The sequence below is a fragment of the Taudactylus pleione genome, unplaced genomic scaffold (genome assembly GCF_031769625.1).
Source record: "Taudactylus pleione unplaced genomic scaffold, aTauple2 ptg000142l, whole genome shotgun sequence".
Lineage (NCBI taxonomy): Eukaryota > Metazoa > Chordata > Amphibia > Anura > Myobatrachidae > Taudactylus > Taudactylus pleione.
The window spans coordinates 697,275-724,255 of record NW_028284544.1 but is presented as its reverse complement, the minus strand read 5'-3'; the positions used below and the strand labels follow the sequence as shown (position 1 = coordinate 724,255).

Sequence of the window (26,981 nt, the reverse complement as noted above, 5' to 3'; positions counted from 1 at the left end):
TCCAATTCCTCATTCCCCCTCTCAGACCATCACCTTCTCTCTTTTAACCTATCCCTCTCTCCTTCCCTTCCGCTACCTCCTATGGCCACTATCACTAAGCGTAACATTGATGCCATTGACACCGTTTCTTTTTATTCCCAGCTTGACTCACTTCTCTCCCCTATCCTCTCTCTCTCTTGCCCTGAACAAGCCATTTCTCTATACAATACCTCCCTTACTTCTGCTCTGGACTCTGTTGGTCCGGCGATCACTATTCACCCCCACAGATTTACACCTCAACCCTGGCATTCCAAATGCACCAGATACTTGCAAAAGTGTGCGCGAACTGCCGAGCGACAGTGGAGAAGATCACGCTCTAAGGCTGATTTTCTCCATTTCAAATTTATGCTCTCATCTTACAGTGCTGCCCTTTCCCTTTCTAAACAGTCATATTTCAAGAACCTCATCTCCTCTCAGTCCTCAAATCCCCAACGTCTCTTCACCACCTTCAACTCCCTCCTCCGCCCACCCCCTCCTCGCCTCCCCTCCTTGCTCTCTGCCCTTGATTTTGCTACCTCCTTTACATCTAAAATTGACTCCATATGCCAGGACATCATATCCCACCAGTCCCACTGCTATCCACCTCTTCTCTTCCCAGATCACCCCTCTCCTTCAATTCTACCGACTCTAACTCTCTTCTCCCCTGTATCTGGAGAGGAAGTCATGTCCCTCATCCAGTCCTCCCCCCCTTCCACCTCCCCCCCTTGACCCTGTCCCTTCACGTCTCCTCCGCTACCTCTCTCCTTCTGCCTGCTCCCATCCCACCTCCTTAATCTCTCCCTATCATCAGGCACTGTCCCGTCTGCATTTAAACATGCCCTTGTCTCCCCCATATTAAAAAAAACAACCCTTGATTCCAACACTCTCTCCAACTACCGTCCTATCTCTCTCCTCCCTTTTGCTTCCAAGCTCCTTGAGCGTGCTGTTTTCAAGCGCCTTACCACGTTTCTTTCCTCTCATTCCCTCGACCCTTTTCAGTCTGGCTTCCGTTCTCTCCACTCCACTGAAACTGCCCTAACAAAAGTCAGCAATGACCTCCTTGCTGCTAAATCCAAGGGCCACTACTCTCTGCTCATTCTCCTTGACCTTTCTGCTGCTTTTGACACTGTGGACCACCCTCTCCTTCTGCAAATCCTTCACTCCCTTGGTCTGCGTGACACTGCCCTCTCCTGGCTATCCTCCTACCTCTCTGACCGATCCTTCTCTGTATCCTCTCATGACTCCTCTTCTCCCCCACAGCCTCTTACAGTGGGTGTTCCCCAAGGTTCTGTTCTTGGACCTCTCCTTTTATCACTCTATACATCCTCACTAGGTGAACTCATCAGCTCTTTTGACCTCCAATATCATCTCTATGCTGATGATACTCAAATCTACCTTTCCTCCCCTGACCTCTCTCCCTCACTCCTCACTCGTGTCTCCAACTGTCTCTCTGCCATTTCTTCCTGGATGTCCCAGCGATTTCTTTTAAACTTAATATGTCTAAGACTGAGCTAATCATCTTCCCTCCCCCCTACATAACCACACTTCCCACCATTTCTTTATCAATTGATGGCACAACTATCTCCTCTAGCCCCAAAGTGCGCTGTCTTGGAGTTATCCTGGACTCATCCCTCTCCTTCAAACCACTTATCCAGAATCTCTCACAGTCCTGTCGCTTTCATCTTAGAAATATTTCCAAGATTAGACCCTTTCTCACCCAGGATGCCACTAAAACCCTCATACACTCATTGGTCATCTCCAGATTGGACTACTGTAACCTTCTCCTATCTGGCCTCCCCAAATGCCATCTCTCTCCTCTCCAGTCTATCCTTAATGCTGCTGCTCGGCTCATCTTCCTCTCAAAACGCTCTGCTTCTGCCTCCTCTCGACTGGCTCCCCTTCCCCTTTAGAACCCAATTTAAGGTTCTCACGCTCACTTACAAAGCCCTCAGCCATTCCTCTCCCACTTACATCTCTGATCTCATCTCCCTTCACTCTCCTGTCCGCCCTCTTCGTTCAACAAATGCACGCCGCCTTTCATGCCAGCTGATTACTTCCTCCCACTCCCGCCTCCAAGATTTTGCCCATGCTGCCCCCCACCTTTGGAACTCTCTCCCGCTTCCCATCAAACTCTCCACCTCTCTACAATCCTTCAAACGGGCTCTCAAGACCCACTATTACATCAAAGCCTTCCAGCTCTCATCTTAACTTGCTGCTACATACTCCTTCCTCCCTGCCTACACCATCTGTGTCATCCCTCTACCCTCTTGTGCATCTCCTTACTCTACCTTCATCTACTTCTTACTCTCTACCAGGGCACCTAACACTTGATTGCTTTGCATTGTTGCTTATCTGGGTGTTATGGTCGTGAATGTAGCAATGTATATTATCCATGTCCTGTAATGTATTGTGTTGTACTGTACTGTAAGTCACTGTAAATCAATCTATTTATGTACTTTGTAAGGCGCTGCGGAAAACTTGTGGCGCCATATAAATAAACGATAATAATAATAATACATATACAAATACAAACAATAGTGCATAAGCCTAGTTAATAAAAATAAAACACCCAGTGTCCAAAGAAATACAAATGGTGCTCTCCTTATACCAAATGCAGACAGATAAAATCCATAGATTAAAGAATTCCATACCACATTCTCAGATAGGATTAAATACTCTTACTTGAAGTCTAAGCTATTGACCATATCAGCATAGGCAAACAAAGGGGGGTTTCCAGTTGCCTGGAAATCCCCTCCTTCCCAGGCCAGTTCGTTGATTCATGACTGCAATAGCAGTTGTCGTATATGATACGATTTCACCAGAGCTGCGGACGCAACATGCAGAATAAGGGATGCAATGGAGCTGTGCCCTAATACCGTATCTAACTGCTTGCTGCCATCACTGGCCCTGTATATGGCTAATAAGAGCACAAAAATCATAACAATTAACCTAGCGCTCGTAAACCAATTAGTCAATTCAAGTATACCTGCTGCAATTCATTGAAAGGGAAAATTTGCAAATCCCTTGTATAAATTATACTACAAAAGAGAAAGGATTGCGCTGGTAAACAAATTTCTAGACCGCAATTGATATTCCACACATAAATATTTATTTGTACTCTGTCACATATAAAATGTAAATAAAAGCAAGAACAACAGCACATAAAAATAGGAGCATCTTATGCTGGGCATACACGGCCAGATAAAATGTCTGTCAGACCGACAGACATTTTATCTGGCCGGCTGCCAGCCGCAGATGTCCGCGGCATACACTGTGAGAGAAATCTCACAGTGTATAGCCCTACATCCGCACTCTGCCCCCGGGGGAGGAGACATTTCCCTGTTACTTCTGTAGGAAGGAACACAGGAAATGTCTGTCTGTCGGCCGCGCTGGGAATACACTGCCCGATGCGGCCGACAGTTACCGGGTAAATATCGCATGGGACGGGCATGCTGGACAATCCAGCATGCCCGACCGAGCAATATTTAACCCTCGGTCGCCCCCCCCACTCTACAATTATCGCGGCGATCCGCCGATATCGGGCGGATCGTCCCGATAATTGCAGCATGTATGGCCAGCATAAGTAATATTCCGATTAAATAAACCTATCAATATTACTCATTCAAGTAGTATTGGATACAATTATACATGTACAGTACATACAACATAACCACAGCAGAAATTACAATGCATCAATGTTGCATTTAGCTTCAATACCGACACAATGTAAGATGATTGGAACCCAGTTATAATTATGTCCGTTCTGCTATAGAAAAAAGAACCGTTCTTTGTGGATGAAAAAACTTTTGGTTTATCTCCAGTAATTGTACCTGTGTGAATTATATTTGAGTTGGATCACAATACGGAGCAAAAAGTCTCAGTTGTTGAGATAAGGCACAATACCTGTATATTCACAGTCCCTCTTTCCTGGCCGTCATGCAGCCCGCTAATGACGTGCCAGCCGTCGGCTGCTTGGTGCAGCACAGTTTAGGATCAGTAGAGGTGAATGGCAATTGTACCTCTATACACACAGCCCCTCTCTCCTGGCCGTACCAGCAGCCTGCTATTGAGACACCGTCCGCCGGCTGCTGGGTGCAGCACAATTAAGGATCCGGAGTGGACAGCAGTTGTAATTGTCCAGTTCCCTGTTCTTATTGGGAATGAGTGCTCCCTTACAGCCTCACCTGTTTGGCAGTATCACAGGGGCTGTTGCTTACAGACAGGCAAATAGTGCAAGTATAGTCACCAGTTTTTACTAGTAAGTGGTTGAGGTATATTCTAGTCACAATATTGATCAGATTATGCTTCAGATAGGCACACAGCAACGCGTTTCGTCCAGTTCTCTGGACTTTTTCAAGCTGAATATGTCTGATATGTATAACAAATGTTGCACTTTCTAGGAGGCTTGGTTAGTGCTAATCATGGGATGAGCTGACTTGCTCTAAAATCAAGCATTTGGAAACCCCTGTCTAGAAATCCTGCATTCGCCACTGATCTGCATTTCTTTATATCAGGCTTGCTGACTTTCCGGCGCCCCCCCCCCCCCGGTAGGGAGCAGCCATATCGGCATGGCAGGGGGCGTGGCCATCGCGAGAAGGCGGGGCCGGACAGACGACGTTCATTTGTGGGCGGAGCGGGTGGCAGGGCCTCGCGATTACATCATTTTGGCCCCGCCCCTGCTACACAATGCCGATACTACAGGCATTGTGAAGCAGGGGGCGGAGCCAAAATGACGCGATTCAGCGTGAATCGCTTCACCGGCCCCCCCTGCTGCTGGGGTTTGTAAGGTAAATGCAGAGGGGATAGGAGGGGTGGGCAGCAGCCGGGAGGATTGCCTGCCTTCCTGGGAGGTCGAGAGTGGCACACAATTTTCGGGAGAGTAGGCAAGTACGCTTTATATTCCTCCTTTACATTTATGAGAGAAGTTTTTATACAATTGCCATAGAAAGTAAAAGGTGAAGAAATCTAGTGCAACACTGTATGAATCTCCACAGACTATTATAAAATACATGTATCACACTTACAAATTACAAAGGAAATATAAACATATATACAGATTGAGCTTCCTACTAGTTATATCAATTCAGGGAACAACAACACACAACGATTCAGCTGGCATTAATTCCTCCCCGCTGAGATGGAGTTACCCAAATTGACTGCAGTTCCAAATTGTAGGGGGCACCAGGTTCCCCGCTATGTGCCTTGACACGTTTCGACTATAAATGTTTTTTTTTTCAAAAGGCCGTCCTCTAACACTAGATGGCACTAATAAACTTAAGCTGGCCACACACTAGACCAGTGATTCCCATCCTCGGTCCTCAAGGCACACTAACAGTCCTGGTTTTGGTGATATCCATGCTAAAGCACAGATGATTTAATCAAAATAGCTGAGGTACTAATTAAGTAGCCTGTGCTCAAGTATGGCTATCCTTAAAACCTGGACTGTTAGTGGGCCTTGAGGACCATGGTTGGGAACCCCTGCACTAGACCAACTTTTATCCAACCAGCCAACTAGTTGATTGGTTGGAATGAAAATCTGGTAACGTATGGGAGTAAATGATGATCAGCAATTTGCTCCTAAATGCTAGAAAACAGATGAAAATGGTCGTCAGACAAGTTTGTTAAATGTTTGATCAAAACAATTTGTTCAAACAACAGTTTTTAGTCCATTTTCTGGCATTTGGGAGCAAATTGCTGATTGCCATTTGCTTTCATCCCTTACCAGGTTTTCATTCCAACCAACTAGTTGGATGGTTGGATGTAAGTTGGTCTAGTGCAGTGCTGGCTAACCTTGACACTCCAGCTGTTGTGAAACTATATATCCCAGCATGCCCTGCCACAGTTTTAGCATGCCCTAATAGCAAAACTCTAGCAGTGCATGCTGGGTTATGTAGTTCCATAACAGCTGGAGTGTCAAGGTTAGCCAACACTGGTCTAGTGTGTAGTCAGCTTTAGGGAGAAATATCTTTAGGCATCAGAGGCCCGTAAGTTAATGTATTACTAATGGTGAAACAAAATTAAAAACACATCAAAAGATTATCTATTAAAACGTCTGTATCGAAATAGCAAGCCTTAATTCCATCTTGCACATCTTCTTATTGTTATATGGAGGTTAGTTCATTATTTTGCAATATGGTTTCTAAAAAGTTATTTTGCAGTAATGATTGTATTGTTTAATTCAGAGGTATAATGGAGGCAAAGTAAATAGGCTTGGAGACATTGTGGGTTGGACCTAGGCAGCCTGTGGGTATTCACTTGTTGTGGAACTACAAGACTCAGCATGCTATCTCACTAAAAAAAAAAAATAACATGTCACTTGCCTCTGGTGTAGAAGTAGAATTAACAAAGATCTTAACACAAGCACTGCAGATTTAGTGGCATACACAATGTTAGGGTTGTACAGCGCTATGGCTTATCTCAGTGGTCACCAACCCGTTGCTCGCGAGCCACCGGTAGCTGTAAGGACGGTGGCTTGGGTCCCGCTATTACTATACCCTTGTTGTGACAGACCCGGGGGCCCGTTCCTTCCCCCTGCGGCTGCACAATAGGAGTGACAGGCAAGGGTCTGCCCTCCACTCTGCCTCCTACCTAGGCTGCCGCAGCCAGCCCATGCAATAAAGTTTTTAATTGTTGTGAGCTAGCGCGCGTGACGTCATGAAGTCACGCCGCACTGCTGAAAGAGGAGCCGCGACGTGAGGACTGGACTGAGGCTAGCAACAACCCTGGATGGAGGAGCACAAGAAGGAGGTAAGGGAAGTATCTTATTATTCTTGCATTATTGCTGTCCCTGCTCCGTGGGATTGTGGGGAAAGGGGGGGGATTGTGGTGGGGGGCACTTTGAAAGAGGGTGTGGGGCCTGTTCATCCACTGTCCCGCCTGCACAAACCATCCAGCAGCCCCCTGCTCCCCGCTGACATCTTCTCACATTTTATTTTTGAAAACTAAAACCTGACTGATAACCACATTTTTCATAGATATTTATCACTGTATTGATACATGCATTGCTGTTTTTCTGTGACAAATTTGGTTATTAGCCAGGTTTTAGTTTTCAAAAATAAAATGTGGCTCTTCACGACGTCTCATTTTTCTGAAGTAGCTCCCACCCCAATTAAGGTTTGAGACCACTGGCTTATCTTCTGCAATTTGACTACATCCGTGGTGGTCTATAGTAAGTGTTTGGGGACTTTTACCTTACAAGGTCCAAAATATCATGAGTGTCCCTGCTGCTTATAGTGCAGGCCTTTGATTACAAAACTTGCTGTCAGGGCCGGCTCCAGGGGTCGGAGCACCCTGTGCCGGCTTTGTTAATAGTGTCCTATAGTTGTGTGCGTCCAAAAATGGGTGTGTGGACTAATTACCATAGGCCATGCCCCCTAAGTGATGTTATTTGGAGGCGTGCCCGCATGGCATGCCTCCAAATAACGTTAGGTTGGGGTTAAGCCCAGCACTCCGTCACTAGCTGGGCTTCCACCAGCCCTCTCCCAGCACTGAAAGGATGCCGCGCGCATGCGCGCAGCATCCATTCAGCTAATTCGGGGTCCGGCATCGCCGCACGGCTGCGGCGGTGGGGGTCCCCAACCTCCCGATTTGACCACCCGTGGGCTACTTCGGCCCAAGGGTCGAACAGCGGGACAGTACTGTCCTGCTGAAATCGGGATGTTGGGGAGGGGTGCGCCCTCTATGGAATGGCGCCCCTGTTCGACCGCATTGGTCGAACACCCCATGAGTTTGCTCTGCTTGCTGTATATTAACAGGCAAACTTGATTGGGCTACAGTGAGTGGTATCAGTTAAATTTTCTTGGTAGGTGCCTACTTATACAAAATGTGAATTATTACAGACAATAGAGTTTTGCAATTACTGATAAACCATTATTGATTGTCGGATCCCCTTTATAATTAGTTTCTGCAGTGATTAATGATACAGGATATAAGTGAGGAAAATAAACATAAATACCCTAGCAAAACTTTCTAGGCAGTCCAATTACCTGCTATGCGTGTCAAATGCCATCGGAATGGCTGCTACAAACATCAACAATTTTCCCTCGCACCCCACGTTGGTACACAGGAAAATTGCCAATGTTGGGTAACTGTGTATTACTGCGACGTGCGCAGCTAAACATATCTGCCGCATATTGTGGGGAATTGGATATAAGCCCTTTAGTCAATGTGCAAATGGCATTTGAAAATAGTTTTCAGGGATGCTCAGAGCCTCAGACAGTTTATATAACTATATTATTTGCTACACCATCTAGTTTGGAGTTGGAATACGATATTGCCCATTATGTCTGGATCCTTATTTGATTATAAACTATTTTTTGACACATAGATAATGACAACAGATATTAAGTAGTTATGCAGAAATAAAGGGATTGTACTCTGCGCCGGTTCTAGACTAAGTGGAGCCCAGGGCGAACATTTCTTTTGTGCCCCCCACCAAATAAAAAGTAACATATTAAATTTTAAGCAAAACAATATGTGGCACGAGGCATGGCGCTGGGGTAATGTCTAATTCCCCTTTACAGAGAGGACCCTGACGTCATCAGTTACTGTCCAACGTCATTCCCTACCATCCAAGTGGGCATAGAGGGGGGATATATAACCTTTTTGGCGAGCGTAGCGAGCCTCCGAGCCTGAAGCATGGCGAGAGCAGCAAGCCCGGGAGGGGACAACTTTCTTCTTTAGGTGGCCTTAACGGGCATGGAACTGCACTTCCGCCCTCACTCACATCACATCTAGCGCGAATAAGCTCTACCATGGCGCTGGTCACTCATATCTGACCTCTGACCTTTGCCTTTTTTTTTTACCCAGATGGCATACTTCTTCCTGCATTTTGCATCATAATTCTATAATAGTGTACTAAGTGTCTGATAGGGAGATGTACACAATGCCGATGTTTATGCACTTTGAGAGATTATCGGTAATCTGCACATACGTCAAGTTTCATTTTCGTTGTCCCCCCAGTGAGGATATATTTGCAAAGTGATTGACAGACAGAGGTAGTTTGTGGACGGCAATGGGGAGGGAGTCTCTGCCTACAACTGCGATCCCATACGCAGTAAAAATGTCTCCGCGTCTCAGTTCTTCCGGTCATTCTGCTCGACCATAGGGTTAATCAGAAGTCCGATAATCAACTAATCTGCGATTGAGTTGCATCTTTGTACAGAGGGGGTCATTCAGACCCGCTCGTGAGCGGCAGTACGCTCGCAAGCGGGTCGATGTTCCCCCACTGCGCATGCGCACGACGGAGGGAGCTCCGTCGTGTGCATGTGCGAGACCCGGCGAGCGACGGGCTCTCCATCGCTCCGGGTCTCGCACCAAAGGGGGCGTGCTGTCGATGTTGATTGACAGCACGCCCCCTTTGGTGGGCGTGCCGGGGGCGTGCCTGCCAGACAGAGGCGTTCCCATGGGAACGCCTACAGTCTCAAGCCGGCCCCACTGACATCACTAGTGATGTCAGTGGGAGTGATTTTGGCTCTGATAGAGCCAAAATCACTCCAGGGCTTGCGGCAGCGAGACCCTACCGCAGGGTCTCCGTCGCAAGCCTGATGGTCGTGATGGTCAAGACCATCGCAACCATCATCATGGACGCTCGCTATAGCTGTGGGTGGTAACCCACAGCTATGCGAGCGTCCATGAGGACGCTCCAAAAAAAGGTAGGAGGGCCCTGATTCAGAGCGAGCGCTCTGGTCAGAGCGTTCAGCTCTGCATCAGGCCCACAGTCGCTTGGTTTTGCAAAGCTACCGGTGGGCGTCTCAATACAAATCCCTGCAGGTGGGACATTTGCATAATTTTGCACAGTTGCTTCGTATATATTCACAGTTGTGGCGGAATTAGCGTACAGAATCAGGCCGTAAGTACTAAGTAAGTAATATCATCACCCCACACTCTACATCACTGCAGCCATCCCTATCCAATACCCACAGCTCCACACTACAGCAAAATCACCCGCCCCAACCCTGCTATAGCAACACCACCACTATTAATCTTGCACTCATCAATACCGCCATTCCCAAACCTGCACTACAGCCAGTAGCGTCCCTCCGCGCGGTGACACTCGGTGTGGGGAGGGAAAAGGGGGCATGGCATCGGAAGGGGTGTGGCCTCGCAGCCTGAACCTGGTCCCCGGCACATGGTTAAACTTATCAATGGGGTGGTGAGGGGTGCAGGAGGTGCGGGCATGGGCAGTGCCGGCTCCCTCACTGTGACAGGAGCCGAGTGCTGCACTTAATGCTACAGTGCAGCACCCGTCACTGAGGGGGAGTCTGCACCTTGGTGTCACCTCTCGGCGGGTGACACCCGGGTGCGGCCTGCACCCCCCTCATGATGCCACTGACTACGGCAATACCACAGCCACCCAAGCCCGCACTTCAGCAATATTACTGACCATGCCTTACATGCACTAGTGCATTATATTTTTTACTTTCTTAATGTTTTTAGATTCATACATACAATATTTGAGTGAATGATCTCAATACATAAGAAGAAAAATTGTTCAAAAACAAAATCTTGTGATCAAATAAAAGAGTGAAAGGCAGGCCACTCTTTACTATCTTGGGATTTTATAATATTTTGTCAAGTTGGCACTTCAACAGTCCTAAAAGTTCTAGACAGAATAATGTGAGAGGGACAACGAGCAGAACAGCCCTATGGGCTGTTAGGCAGGGCTGGCCGATCAGAGACGTGATTTCCGGACACTGGGCCTGATTCAGAGCTGGACGCTCTGAACGAGCGCCCGCTCCGAATCAGGGCGTTTTTTTTTTTTTTTGGTGCGTCCTCCTGGACGCTCGCATAGCTGTGGGTTACCACCCACAGCTTATGCGAGCATCCATGATGATGGTCGCGATGGTCTTGCGACGAGACCCTGCGGCAGGGTCTTGGTGACCGCAAGCCCTGGAGTGATTTTGGCTCTATCAGAGCCAAAATCACTCCCACTGACATCACTAGTGATGTCAGTGGGGCCGGACCCAGACGGTAGGCGTTCCCATGGGAACGCCTCCGTCTGGCAGCCACGCCCCCGGCACGCCCACCAAAGGGGGCGTGCTGTCACTCACCATCGACAGCACGCCCCCTTTGGTGCGAGACCCGGAGCGACAGCTTGGCTGTCGCTATGCGGGTCTCGCGCATGCGCACGACGGAGCTCCATCTGTCGTGCGCATGCGCACTAGGGCACCATCAACCCGCTTGCGAGCACTCAGCGCTCGTGAGCGGGTCTGAATCAGGCCCACTGCCCGCCCAGGAATCTCTGCGCCCTTCTAGGTTGCAGTGCTCTGGGTGACGTCCCTGTAATCCCACCCCTCGAGCCACCCCTAATTGTACATTATAGGTCCACAATAAAACACATTTCACAAGTACAAATATTTTAAACCTTCGACTGTCCCTGGAAATAAGAGACATTTGGCAACAATCTACACAGGAGTCTTTATATTAGTTCCCTCTGGTTTTGTGGTGTTTGTATTACATTCTAAGGGAAGATGCTAGAATAGTGCAACAGGTGTGTTATAGAAGTACTGTAGGTGACATAACAGAAACAGGGGAATGAATTGACCCTACATCTGTCCACAGCAATAACTTAAACCAATTTCTTGGTCAGACCATTCTTATTCTAAAGATACCCAAGTATGCAAAAGCCCTAATCTCACTGTAAGTGACGCTTCATGCACAGGTAATACTACATGATTATTGAGTAACCATATATAGAGAGTTCAGTGCTGAAGAAGTTGTTTTGGAGTTCTACGTGTTTGGCAGTGGGTCAAAGCTGCTGGGTTCCTCAGTGCTCAGCTCTCAGACAGTGATAATTATTAAAGGGAATGACATCTAGAACTACCAACTTGTCTACCTACGGTAATAAATGTTGCAGTATCTCCTAAATGATCCAAGATCAATGTCCAACATATAAAGTCTTGTGTGCCAGTAAATAATTCCACTGTAATGTTGTGAACAGACTTTGTAACTTTGAACTTCTTTTTAACTTCTTAATAACAGTCCCTTTTTCGGCAGTATAATATGATAATATTCTAAAAATAATCAGAATATGTGTAGGACAGGACTTTACATGTGTGATAATCATACATTATACAGGATGTATGATTATCTATATAATAAAGTGAAGTGGTGATAAAAATGTCATCACGTTGTGAGAGAGGAGGATAGCGAGAGAAAACAAAAATCCCATGCAGCGCCAGAGACAATATATTGGCAGAATTGTGATGTTAATAGGTGTCAGCTGTGTGCAATGGAGGTCAGTACCCCCGGTACAGGGGCGTATTTATAATGGGTGCAGGGTGTGCAGTGCACACGGGCCCCTGGGTCCAGGGGGGCCCACACCGCACACCCTGCACCCATATGTTTCAATACTTAACCCTCCGAAGTCGCGCGTCGGGCTGTAGCGCTAGACAAAACACCTGAAATATGGGCACCACAGCCATTTTTCCGGTGTTGTGCGCATATGCAGTAGACTCTGGGCACACTCTAGTGCCATGGTAGATTTCTATAACCAGATTGAGTGGTTTGTTGACAGGTAGAAAACATGTGCAGGGGGACACAAGGTAAATTGGTATGCAGCATGTACACAGTGCCGGCATACAGCAGATATAACTGCAGGTACACAGTGCCGGCATACAGCAGATATAACTGCAGGTACACAGTGCCGGCATACAGCAGATATAACTGCAGGTACATGCCCCGAAGAACGGCTATGACGCGCCTGCATTTTTCTAACCACTCCCCGCTAACACCTCTACATGGTCCCTTTCTGTTAATCACTTTGCGATTACATCCCCACTGCGAGCAACATCGCAAAGGTACCTTGGAGCGCACGTGCTGCGATCGCGACACGTGTGCAGGTGGCTGATAATCGCTCAGTTACGTGAACATCAGTATTGTGTACAATCATGAATCAGGCCCATAGAGTATACTAGCTATAGAATTTCTTGCACAGGCAAGTGAAGAAGACTCCTTTTAGGGGCACTCTTTTATTCTAAATTATGTTTGAAGTGATGATTAAATTTAAAATATTTAAAATTGTTATATAATACTCATATACTCATTAAAATATAAAATATGAAAATGATATGAAAATCATTTTTGGTTTCAATTCTGTTTGGAGAGTCAAGAGTCGACCTTCTATAATTTGGCGAATATATTTACTGGTAATACTTAATTATAAAAACAAACAATATTTGACTGTGTAAGGAAGGAATTACCTCCAGTCACTGGCGGGTGACGGTGTTGTTTTTAAGCTATATCATGTATTAAGTACAGAGTTATCATAAACATACATTGGTTAGTCTGCAAAATCATATCGTGCATCAGGATTCACTCTACACGAAAAAACTAAATTGTGCACTTCTACTATATTTAGGCTTATTAGTAGTATTGATCACTATCATGAATTTATGCCGGCTGTGCTTTAGCAGGCATTCGCATATTTTTGCAACTCCGTTCTGTGCGAATGCATTAGCGTCCTCATCTGAATCAGGCCCAGAGTAAGAGGCAGCACAGAGCGCACTCCCCTTTCAACACCCCCCTTGCTCGAGGCTGTTTCTGGTTACACAACAATATAAAACATTCCACATCTTGGATATCTCACCTGTATTAAAAAACACAGGGAAATGTATAACACAGAGCATTCCAGTCCTCATTTTTGTAAACAGGCATTTAGTAACTGTGATGTCATAGCGGCAAGATTCTCCTCACTTGCTACATAGTTTTTTATTTAAATCACTTTTTATTAGAGCATCACATCACTTTACAAATATTTAAAGATAAAATATCAAAATATATAATAGCGAAATAGTGAAAACAAACATGTTTGTAATCGTGTACAGAATTATACATAAGTGTACATAAACGTGGTCATACACATGGCTAATACGGTATGCAGTCGGGATGCTGACGGTCTAAATGCCGACCGTCAGTATTCTGACTGTCTAATCCCGGCAAGGGTCTAATGACAGGCATCGAAATCCTGACGGCTGTCATTTTACCTATGCCGGGAGCCCGACACCGGGCATACCGATCAAGTACAGTCACGGGGGAAGTAGGTTAGGGACTCCCGGGTGGGGACTTAGGGTTACACACCCCCTGGGAGGGTTAGGTTTAGGCTAGGGGAAGGGGGGGTTAGGGTTAGGCACTCCTGGGGGGAGGTTAGGGTTAGGCAGCCCCCCGAAAGACTTAGGTTTAGGCTACGGGGAAGGGGGGGTTAGGTTTATGCACTTACAGGGGCGGTTAGGGTTAGGCACTTGGGGGGGAGGTTAGGGTTAGGCACCCCTAAGGGAAGGTTAGGGTTAGGGGGGGGTTAGGTTAGTGAATAGTGAAAATACTTACCTGTCGGGATCTTCACTGCCGGTCTTCCAGCGTCGGGATTCGAACATCCGGACGCATGTCATACCGATCCCGGCTAATACACCCAGAATCATTAATGAGTAAATATCAAATACAGTGACATCTTTTAAATCAATATCCCAATAGGGTCCTTATTGGAGACGGGAGGAGCCAAGAACCCAAATCAAAAAATAAAATATCAAGGAATTAACAATCCAGTATTATAGGGGGATCACCCAACAACAGTCTAAAACCTGATCTGTTGGGGAGCCTTGAGGACCACGTTTTGGAACCTTTGTGCTAATCACACACAGGACAGGCAGTCCCAGGGGGAGGTGTTTTCCTGGGACTGCCAGTCCAGAATGCAATTAACAGAGACGCTTCCAGTGGGAAGTCACTCCCCTGTCTCTCTGTCTGCCCTGTCCGGCTTGTAGGGACTGCAGCCGTTACAGTCCCTAGAAGTTATTGCTTCTTTGTTTGCACTGGTCTCTCGGTGTTTGTGAGCATGCCCCGATCTATGGCGCATGTGCAATGGACTTGGCAGTAAGCGCGACACATGCAGTCTGGAACACCGAAACTGCAGCACGGCGGGCCGCCACCCTAATCAAGAAGGGTAGGAGCCACCGCTGATTTGTAGACAAGACACATAGCTGCTAGCAATCGATTGCTTGGCAGTAGCTCAGTGAATGAAAGCTTTCATGCGGTTTAGTCAGCGATAGTGGGGAGGAAGTTCTAACATAGGGCTAAATGTAATAGGGTGAGAGGTTAGAAAATGTGAGAATTTAGCAGTAATTGGTCGAGTTTTATCTTCAAAATGGGAAAACATCTGGATGAGAGTTTAGATCGTGAGAGTTTTTTGAGTCTAAAAACATGTGGGTTTGCTCCGTTGCTTTGTTCTCGGACTCTATTACATTGGGCGAGTTTAAAAATTGTCAGAGTTTACTACTAAACTGTCACATTTTCTAAACTCTCACCCTATTACATTTGGCCCCATAGCGTTACTACCCTGTATTTGGGCGTGGCAGCCTCTTCTTCAATACCTATGCCCAGTAGACCACGAGATATGTAATTCCTCTTCCAAAGCAGAAAATGTAGTAGTATCCCTCAGAATCCAGGTGAGTTGGCCGGTCTGACCATACATAGGGTCTATGGTAATATTCCTGTAGACCAGCTCTTGCCTATTTATTCTACAATGTGTTATTATTTTGTCAAGGATTCCTAGTACAGCAATAACCACCATACCATATGCTATCTGTATGTCTGTTCTTCAGTGTATTCATATAGCTCCATGTAGTCATTGTACAATACTCCTTCTCTGTTTATTGGAGACATATATATTTGGTGACTAGGACGAGGGCTCAGGAAATGGAGGGGTGACCTTAAGTTCTTAAGATCTTAAACTTATCTATTTAATTTGTTTCCCTTTTATATTTACTTTTTCTAGTTGTTTTTGTTTTTGGGATTGATATCGTAAAAAAAAAATGTGACCAGTAATAAAATGTACTTATTTTACATAGATAGATGGGGCAGTGACCTTATTCCAGTAATGATGGGTAGGTGGCACAACACAAGCAGAAGAGGGGGTACATAACCTTAGAACTGTTTATAAGCATTAACTTCTAAATATGAATATTTAATCATTTCTTTTAGTTAGCAAAACAAGTAAAGAATATTTTTTTTAGTAATTTAAAATTAATTTGGAAGAGTTTCTTGTTAGCAGGGAGACTAACAAGAGAAGTAATTTATCTCGTAGGTTTCTTTTGCAGGGTAGTAAACAGAGGCCAAGATTAAATAATGCATTAATAACAGATTGCTTATCACAAAGAATTGTGGAAATCCCCATAGCACTTACCTTTTGGTCTCTTTGTTAAAGATATTCACTTACCACCGACCAACTGCTGGATATTTTCATCTGCTACTTATTTAAATGATTGCTGTAGACTGAAGTACAAAGTACACATGGGACGATCCATAAATATTTGTTGCCATGGCACTGCAGTGCTTTGAAATATTTCATCTTAAACTGTACCAACTGCATGCAGCCACTGTGGGAACTGGTAGCCATTTTGTGTTCTGAAAGTTAAGAGAGTGCAACCTATCAGTTCACTAGGAACTAGTCACATGACATCACACGGTGCCTCATGGCCTTAGTGATGCCACAAGTTGCTAGTAAATTGTTGGGCTGCATTGACTAAAAATGGTCCATGCTTGCCTTCTTTTTGAACCTTCCCTCCAGAAGATCCCGGTGGTAAGGTCCAAGCGGAGAGTGGGAGGGGCATGACAACGCAATCTGCATCTTTGAAGCACTGCCCACTGCTGAACAATGATGCGATTCACACAGTCGTAGAGTGGGGTCATGATGATGCTGGAGGATGTGCCTATTTTCTCAGGAATCTGCAAGGAGTTCCTAAAATTAAGGCGTTTCCTTGACATTCTGGGAGAGTGGGCAATTAAGATACTGGTTCAGTCTACAAAAATAGCTGCCTCACCTGTACTTTGGTGACATAATAGTATCTTGCTCCATGCTCTTAGGCCCTATTGATCAGATCATTTCTAGAGATGAGCGGCTCAGTTTTGACTCGGCTCTTCCTACCAATTTCAGATCTTAGAATGAGGCAAAACATCATCTTTCACTGACATCACAGCACAGATGTTGTGAAAAATGAAGTTTTGTCTCCTTCCGAGATCCGATCTCGGCTGGAAGATTTAATCCAAAACCGAGCCACTCGTGTCTAATAATTTCATATGCCACTTATATACAGTAGTCTATTTCTTTCTTCTTTTGTGTGTACATACAACTCAGAATATTATGCCGAAGCTTGCCGTTTCCATCCGTGCACAGAGATCTGTGCGTTTCAGTGACAGCCCCATAGTGTGGTCTCCATACAAATGATCAGTGAGGTATTTTGATTGTAATTCAAGAAACATGGCACATTAAAGTGTAAGAACATTGTATATGCATTTTCATTTAGGGGCTGATTTTGATTTGGGAGCAAAGCAAAAAAAATCAAGTAACTTTGCCCGTGTATTGTATTTTATTTTGCACGCTAGATAAATACTGGCTGCTTCTTCATGTAGCCCACAAATGCTGGCCAGCTTTATTTTTACACTGCAATTTACATCTCTATTTGGATCCACCCCTCTCAAATTTCTATGGACATTTTACATCTGCCCCACCTGCAGTGCAACATAGTTTTACCAAGGTGCAAATCCACTTGCTTTATTTGCTCTTCTCCCAGCTCTCCATAGTGTCCCCTTGTAACCTACCCACCCCATCCCCTCACATCTGTAGTGCAGTAACACATTCCCCTCTTCCCACTGTAGCTACATATTCTCTCCACTGTATCAACGCATTCAGTCAACCCTGTAGTTACATACTCCTATAGCTACAAATTCCCCCGTATATTCCTCCAACCCTAGAAACAAATTCCCCACTGCAGCAACCCTTTCTTTCCTCTAGCAACACATACACAGAAAAATAACACTTTCCTCTGCCCTTGCCATAGTAGTAACACATTCTCCTGTCCCTGCCACAGTAGTAGAAATCATTCTCCTGCCACAGTAATAGAATATATTCCCTTGCCACAGTAGTAACACATTCACCTGCCCCTGCCACAGTAGTAACACATTCGCCTTCCCCTGCCATAGTAGTAACACATTCGCCTGCCTCTGCCACAGTAGTAACACATTCGCCTTCCCCTGCCACAGTGTAGAACACATGCCTCTGACACAGTAGTAACATATTCCTCTGCTCCTGCCACAGTAGTACAACAAATTTCGCTGCCACAGTAGTAGAACACATTCCCCTGACATAGTAGTAGAACACATTCCCCTGACACAGTAGTAGAACACATTCCCCTGACACAGTAGTAGAACGCAGTCCCCTGACACAGTAGTAGAACGCAGTCCCCTGACACAGTAGTAGAACGCATTCCCCTGACAAAGTAGTAGAACAAATGCCCCTGCCACAGTAGTAACATATTCCCCTGCTCCTGCCACCGTAGTAACACATTCGCCTTCCCCTGCCACAGTGTAGAACACATGCCCCTGACACAGCAGTAGAACGCATTCCCCTGACACAGTAGTAGAACACATTCCCCTGACACAGTAGTAGAACACATTTCCCTGACACAGTAGTAGAACACATTCCCCTGACACAGTAGTAGAACACATTCCCCTGACACAGTACTAGAACGAATTCCCCTGACAAAGTAGTAGAATACATGCCCCTGCCACAGTAGTAACACATTCCCCTGACACAGTAGTAGAACACATTCCCCTGACAAAGTAGTAGAACAAATGCCCCTGCCACAGTAGTAACATATTCCCCTGCTCCTGCCACCGTAGTAACACATTCGCCTTCCCCTGCCACAGTGTAGAACACATGCCCCTGACACAGCAGTAAAACGCATTCCCCTGACACAGTAGTAGAACACATTCCCCTGACACAGTAGTAGAACACATTCCCCTGACACAGTAGTAGGACACATTCCCCTGACACAGTAGTAGAACACATTCCCCTGACACAGTAGTAGAACACATTCCCCTGACAAAGTAGTAGAATACATGCCCCTGCCACAGTAGTACCATATTCCCCTGCTCCTGCCACAGTAGTAGAACACATTTCCCTGACACAGTAGTAGAACACATTTCCCTGACACAGTAGTAGAACACATTTCCCTGACATAGTAGTAGAACACATTCCCCTGACACAGTAGTAGAACACATTTCCCTCACACAGTAGTAGAACACATTTCCATGCCCCTACCACAGTAGTAGAACACATTCCCATGCCACAGTAGTAGAACACATTCCCCTCTCAAAATACTAGAACAGATTCCCCTGCCCTTGTCATAGCAGTAGAACACATTCCCCTGCCACAGTAGTAGTACACATTCCTCTGCCCTTGTCATAGTAGTAACACATTCCCATGCATATTTCCCTCTCAGACCAGAGCAGATTTTTGGTTTTGTTTCTGCCATACAAAATTTAATCCAAGCTGAGTCTAAGTCACCTCCCAACAGTTAAAAGCACACAATTTAGACAAAGCAATCCTCTACCCTTACCCACCTAGCAGCATTTACATTTTATAGGAAGTTAGAACCATGAGAACTTTCCTATAAACTCCACCTCTTTTGGGGACCGTTAATGTTGACAATTCTGCTGAAATCAGGACTATGGGCAAGTATGTTATGTACCTTCAGTAAAACGTTTCCAATATAACCAAATTTCAATTGCCACACTCAATATGTATAAATATCCACATTATTTGGATTAAAATATAAGGATAAGAAAAACACAGCAATAATACCAAATGTATACATCCAGCACTGGAGTTACACAGAAAAGCATAAGTATAAAAGTATATACCTGAAAACTAATACCGCTTTCACACAGAAGCTGGAGCTTCGACCCAGCTTTTACCCGGCTTTTGGAATATGGGTCGGTTTCTGGTCCCCAGTGCCCCCTTTCAGACAGAAGATGAAATTGCCGGGTCAAGCATTTGGGCCTGGTAATTTGCTGGGTCAACCCAGGTCCTTCTTTTGTGTGAAAAGGTCGGGTTGCAGTTGCCAGGACTTCCTGGGTCAACCTGAGTTGCAATGTATTGCCCCAATTCACCGTTCTGTCGACGGTGGGGTCGGAGAAAATCAACATATTGGAAATCCTCGATTCACTAATCCCGGCTAAAAAAATATTGGGATTGGTGAGTCATGGATTTTTAACATGCTGTTTTTCCCTGTTCCGCCGATGGATCACAGATCATGGATGACTGCCGATTGGTGAATCAGATTGCTGATCGGACCGTCAGAACAGGAAATTGGGGCAATATTCAACTGCTCTAATGAGTAATAAAGACAGTGTCAATATCTTCTCACTCTCATTATGAAGTTAAGACTATGCTGGAACACACAGTATGTTAAGAGAAAAATAGAGACATTTATTTTAATAGAGAGGGTGATTCCTAAACGACGTTTAAAATCTTGGGGGCTGATGTAAAGCTGAATCTACGTCAGTTTGAGTAGCGTATTCTACATAAATTCCCACTACATATGCTCAAAATGTGACTGCATGTATGTACGACTTTGCAGACTCACACAAATTTTGCCTGTATTAAACATTTCGACCGGAGAGGAAGAATTGGACAGGGAGAGAATGCTCTTACATCAGGGCGATAACTGGCGCTGCCCCACGGAACCTATATTGGCTGGCAAAGGTGCCTGGAACGGTACCCTGCAGCCTGCAGCGCTGCTGCAGAGTTTCCCGGATTGTTCTGGGGACGCTCCCGGAAGTGCTGCTTGGTGTGCAAATCGGTAAATGAAAATAATTGGTGGAAGAGAAAACATCATTTATATCAGGCTGTATGAATATAATAAAACATTTTATGCAATAAAATATGTATTAAAAACATTATATGTCATTTATTATAAATAACTATACATATTTGGCTTAAAATGGTTAAAGTAAAACATATACTTTAAAACTGACATACAGTAACAATCAATATATTTGATTTACACTCAACACTTACTTACAAGTAATGATATTGTTATAAACTGCTGTTTACACTGAACATTACAAATTATTAAAACAATCTTTTGGATATATTTTTAGATTTAATTGATACATACTGTAGGAATGAAGTTGAGGGACATCAGCTATTAGTATATATTATATCACTGGCAGCACATTTTTATTATGCTCTTTTTTATGTTTTAAAAGCTAAGGCCAATTTACTATAACAATATACAGTAATTAACTGCCTAATATAGGGATGATTATGCTACATGACTTATCTCACTGTAACCTTGTTTCACTTTATATGGTCTATGTCCCCTCCTCTACCTGCTGCATCCTACCTAGCTTCTTGTTGTCCCTGGCTGACAGGGTCAACTGTAAACCACATTCTGTGCAGGTAATACACAATTCTGCCCCCTCTGTGTCATCCTCCGGTAATAATAGGGGTGCAACTGTCAGTCAGCGAATCACCAATAGAGGAAACACAGTGCTAGTAATCAACTTGATATAAGATCAATCACAATGAAATGTAAAAATAATAAACAAAAATGATGTAAAATATTAAACAACATTGTGTCTGTGGATGTAGGTAGAACTTACATTTATTGACAATAAAAAGAAATGAATAAATAATGATGCAGTTATAACAGTATAACACATTTCATAAAATGATTAAAGATATATTGTTTTGATTGTAATACACAATCATTATATACTGGCATGTAATATGCATTCATTTTTGAAAGATTCACAATTATTTAAGGATGTTAGGTCACTCTGACTGGGAGACAAAGGTTTCTCAGTTCCAGTTAAGAATAAAATAAAATAATAAAATACACCATATTATAAAGTCTCAATAGTACAGGCGTACCATAATCATGTAAAGAAGAATTTTATCAATAGGACCCTGCAGCGGACTAGTATGATTAAACACATATATTAAGACTTTAGTAATTATAAGGTCATGTCAAACCTGCTGGTCTAAACTTCTAAAGGGGGTGGAGCAAGTGTCGGGTGACAGGCAGAGAGCAGTATTCAACTTCCCTGCTCTTTTCGCAGTACAGATGACGCCATGCTTTACAGATGACGCCATGCTTTAAAGGTGCATACACACTAGACGATATGCTCCCTGAGCGATATCGTCTAGTGTGTCCCCGGCAGGCTGTGCTCAATGTCGTTCATGACATTGAGCACAGCCGCTGAACGATATCATTAGCGATATCGTTCAGCGCCGGGCTCTCTCACCCATTCCCTGACATGCAGCAACCTGACGAGGTCGTCAGGTTGGCCTGCATGTCAGCCCGATGAACGAGGATGACGAACGACCCGCGGGAACGCGCGTCGTCGTCATCGTTCATCTTTTTTGTGTTAAAAATGGACGATAAAGTGGACGACTGAACGATAACGATATCGTTATCGTTCAGTCGTCCACTTTAATCGCCCAGTGTGTACGCACCATTAGACTGCCTTTCTGATTCGCAGTACAGATGATGCCATCCTTAGGCAGAGTTGAATACTTCCCTGCTCTTTTCGTTTCACAGTACAGATGACGCCATCCTTTACAGATGACACCATACTTTAAGATTACTTTTCTAATTCGCAGTACAGATGACGCCATCCTTTACAGATGACACCATACTTTAAGATTACCTTTCTAATTCGCAGTACAGATGACGCCATCCTTTACAGATGATGCCATAATTTAATATAGTTTAATATAATTTAATATAGCCTTTCTGATTCAGGATCTCAAGAGAAAATTATACTTGCACATGTTTTGTGGATTTAAATATGATGTGTGCACAACTGTTTGAGCATTAGATTAAGGAGGGGATTCAGTTGGCCACAAGCTCCCATTGGGGCTTTTCGCAATAGAAGGCTTTGCGCATAATCGTTTATTATGGTAGGTACAACATTGCAGATATTTGTTTACATGTAAAAAACAACAATCTTCATCCCTAACATCCAACAGAGTGCCATCATGCAACACTTTGATGAATAGAATTGTCCCCTACATGTGACCTGTACATATGAAATGATTGTGCAATTTCACACACACACTATTCCTCTGATTACATTTTCTAAATGAGGAAACGCATCTGAATTTTTACTGTCAGTATTTATAATCATTTCAGACACTTCAAAGACATGTGAGCTGGCAAATCAGCTGAGGAATATGCTGACAGGATTTTGTTTGCTGCAAGATCTAGGGGTCTATTTACTAAGCAGTGTTAGGAACAGAGTGAAAAGTGATAAGAAAGTGATAAGGTGCCAGCCAATCAGCTCCCAACTGTCATCTCACAGGCTGTGTTTGAAAAATGACAGTTGGGAGCTGATTGGCTGGCACCTTATCACTTTCTTATCACTTTTCACTCTGTCTCCTAACACTGCTTAGTAAATTGACCCCCAAGGATCCATGCGTCTAATATAGTGGATATTCTCTGCCTAAATTAGTTTGGTGCCAGACAGATTCATCTTGGGAAAAGGCACAGAAAAGGCATTGAGACATTCTAATATAGGATAATTACTCTTAACTGGATCTGAGATACTTTAATCTTCTATCAGCCAGTGTGACATGCTGACTTTATAGAATTGATGAATTATAAGAGATGTTACTAAACCTTAATGAACTAGAAACTCATACTTATTGCTAGCTAGAAGGATTGTGGATTGAAATTAAGCCAACGTATTTTTCATCATTTTATGAAAATTAATACACTTGCCACTTAATTGTCTAACCATTTGTTTTTAATGTGAATACATTTCAGTTTTATGCACATCCACAGCCAAAATTGTAATTGTAGTATTTTTATATTTATTTCGATTTATTTTATTTCAGTCGACTATTTTCTTGCTGTGTCTGTTATAAAAGAGGTTACAGTCTGTTGTTACAGCCGTCTGTAGTCAACATGTTTACCAACTAGAGGGAAGTTTCTGTTGGAATGTTGTAAAATGTCAGTAAAGTTGTCCCTGGTTAGAAGAGAGAAGACAATATATACAAATAGGTGCAATTAGTCAATAAAATGTAAACCTGGAATTATATACAGTGTACTAAGCAGAACAGCTAGATTATCAATCAGTGACATTAAAATATATTTCAAAATAAACGTGTAAAAAACAAATTGCAACGTTCTCGTTTGGTAGAAAAAATGCACATTATGGAATCCCACAAAACTAAACAAAACATATTCTTAGTCCACATATCCAGAAGGTAATGAGGAACTCTCAGGGTCTTCTAAGTCACCAGCCCTTCGCACTGTTGGAGCTCCAGATGCTAGTGCCGTGTGAGCCTGTGGACTCTGCGCTTCTGTTCACTGCTGGGTGTAGCTTCCGGGGATTAAAGTCCAAATTATCAGTGACTTCTTCCAATGAAGATATTTCAGAGTCGCTGTCGTCCCATGACTAGGAAATATATTGTTGTTATTTATTAATATATTGCAGAGCTGAACTATGTTTCTGAAGGCTAATGGGTAAATTTACTAAAGTGAGAGTTTTTAGAAGTGAGTTTTAAAAGTGATGTTGCCCATAGCAACCAATCAGAATCTACTTAACATTTAACTAGCACCTTATAGAAGATAATAGCTAGAATCTGATTGGTTGCTATGGGCAACATCACTTTTAAAACTCACTTCTAAAAACTCTCACTTTAGTAAATTTACCCCTAAGAGTGTACTGTGTGACTGAAGAGGAGATTTATCAAAGCTTGGAGAGAAACACAGTGGAGAGAGATAAAGTACCAACCAATCAGCTTCTAACTATTATTTTTCAAACACTGGGCTCTATTCATGTAAAACATGAACTGGCTACCAAAAATATTACTATATATCGCATCTCATCCTTTTTCAGCCATCCATGTAAACTTATGTGCCTGGAGATGCTCTCCGGTAAACAGCCCCTCTGCGATTCTGGGAAGCAGCGTGAAGACAGACCTATTGGGAGTCCAATATGTCCTCTTTCCACTGCGCATGTGCCGGCGTCTGAGACTAGCAGGTCATGTCAAACCTGCTGGTCTAAAGGGGGTGGAGCAAGTGCCGGGTGACAGGCAGAGAGCAGTATTCAACTTCGCTGCTCTTTTCCTTTCGCAGTACAGATGACGCCATCCTGAGATGGCGAATCTGTACACAGCAGAGGAAAGGAAAGCTGAGCTTTTCGTTCTTTGATGAATCGCTCTCGCCATACTACTGTATGAGGGAGGCCATCCAGCCACGGAGCAGGGCCGCTGGAGAAGTAATGAACTTCTTCACAGTAACCCCCTTCCTGAATAGAAAGAAGCAGTGAAAAGCCCTGCTTTCAGTTCACACAGGGCTTTTCACTACTTCATGAATAGACCCCACAGCTTGTAAAATGACAGCTAGAAGCTGATTGGTTAGTACTTTGTCTCTCTCCAAGGTTTGATATTTATTTATTATATAATACAATATTGAAATTCAAGAATGAAGACTAGCCAGGTATCAAAGCCAGGAAAATGTGACTATTCTCTCTTATGTGGCCATTTTCAAACTCCCTTATTGGAATCCTATGGGGTTGATATATCAAGCTGTGAAAAGAGTGGAGAAGTGTACCAGTGGCCCATAGCAACCAATCAGCATTGAGGTAACATTTATCAAGTACATTCTATAAAATTATACTGTAGGTAGAAGCCGATTGGTTGCTATGGGCAAATTCTTCTCTCTCTTCGTTGCTTTATACATCAGCCCTATGTCAAATGATATCATGCATTAAAAGAACACTAACCCTATTCTTTGTGTAATGTAATATTGTGTGTGATTAAATTACTGTTGAAACACATCAACTAGCTTCTACAAGTTCATGTATAATAATCTTGCCACAGTACATTTTAGGGTAGGGATGGACAATTAGTGCCCCCCCCCAGCTGTTGTAGAACTACACATCCCAGCATGCCCTGCAACAGTTTTTCTATTTGGCCATGCTAAAACTATTGCAAGGCATGCTGGGATGGATAGTTCAGCAACAGCTGGAGGGCCACTTATTGCACACCCCTGTTTTAGGGGCATAGCCAAACTGCAGTTGGCAGATGAAGTGGAGACAGACACAGACACTACAGAACCTAATCTAGCACATGTATTCCCAACTACTAGACACAACTAGGCTAAGACAATTTTGGAGGTTCCAGGCATATTTTGTACCTGAAATTTCCCTGTGTCAGGTGGGTTTGATGACTTTATTAACTTAGAAGGAACAGTTTCCACTCCTCCGACTGGTTTCTCCCTCTGTCTTGAGAGCTGTCTCTCTAATGTCCGTGCCATAGTCTGGACCTGAGACCCTAAACAGGAATAAAAGTAGGCACGTACCATTACTAGTGGACCAAACTATTTACAAGGAAAAGCTGGAGATGATGTGTCACAAATGACAGACATTTTATTATATAACACATAATATATACTAATCCAGTAAAGATTGACAGACAGCACATGAATGGCAGATACTGGATATACCATCCACATAAATCACAGGGGAGCAGCTATTTTTGATGTTTAAGCAGAGCAACATCAGCAATGAACAGATTACATTTCACACCATCCACAATAGATTTACATGCCTGGGGAATGCATAGAATCAGTGCAATCTCACATCTGTTTCTGCATTTCTAAATCAACATGGCGGTGTGTGACTGTCTCTGACCTTGGTTTGTTGCATCTTTGGAAAAGCTAACCACTCTGGGGCTGGGTTTCTCAGGAGAGACATCTGAATCAGACCAATCATCGTCACTGTCCTCTACTGCCGGCTTTTGTACCAAGGAGACGGCCTGAGAACTTGGAGTCAGCTTGCGTGCAGGGGAATGGTAGGGTAAACGGTCCAACATTGATGCGTCGTCTTCTGAGGTGAATGGAGGAGTCCTGGTGAGAAATAAAATAGAGGCCCAGTAAATAGACTTTCTGCTTGCAAAAGACATATGTGTTTTGTGTGTTCACCAGTCTTATGACTTCTTCAAATCACCAAGGGGTATATTTACTAAAGTGCAGGCTTATAGAAGTGGAGATGTTGCTCATAGCAACCAAACAGATTCTACTTGTCATCTATCTAGCATCTTCTATATAAGATAATAGCTAGAATCTGATTGGTTGATATGGGCAACATCTCGAATTCTATAAACCTGCACTTGT

At 44.0% G+C, this 26,981-nt stretch overlaps 1 protein-coding gene across 1 annotated transcript in view; it reads right to left on the bottom strand.

Moving 5' to 3' along the window:
• Positions 1 to 23,477: 23,477 nt before the first annotated feature.
• Positions 23,478 to 26,981, bottom strand: part of DZIP1L (DAZ interacting zinc finger protein 1 like) — a 39,202-nt gene continuing 35,698 nt past the window's right edge. Inside the window, exons 13-15 of the mRNA XM_088473856.1 lie at positions 26,500 to 26,714; positions 26,004 to 26,140; positions 23,478 to 24,258 (exon numbers count right to left, since the gene is read on the bottom strand). Of these exons, the coding sequence (XP_088329982.1) occupies positions 24,097 to 24,258; positions 26,004 to 26,140; positions 26,500 to 26,714 (514 nt within the window). The 3' untranslated portion in view covers positions 23,478 to 24,096. The remainder of the gene's footprint in view (positions 24,259 to 26,003; positions 26,141 to 26,499; positions 26,715 to 26,981) is intronic.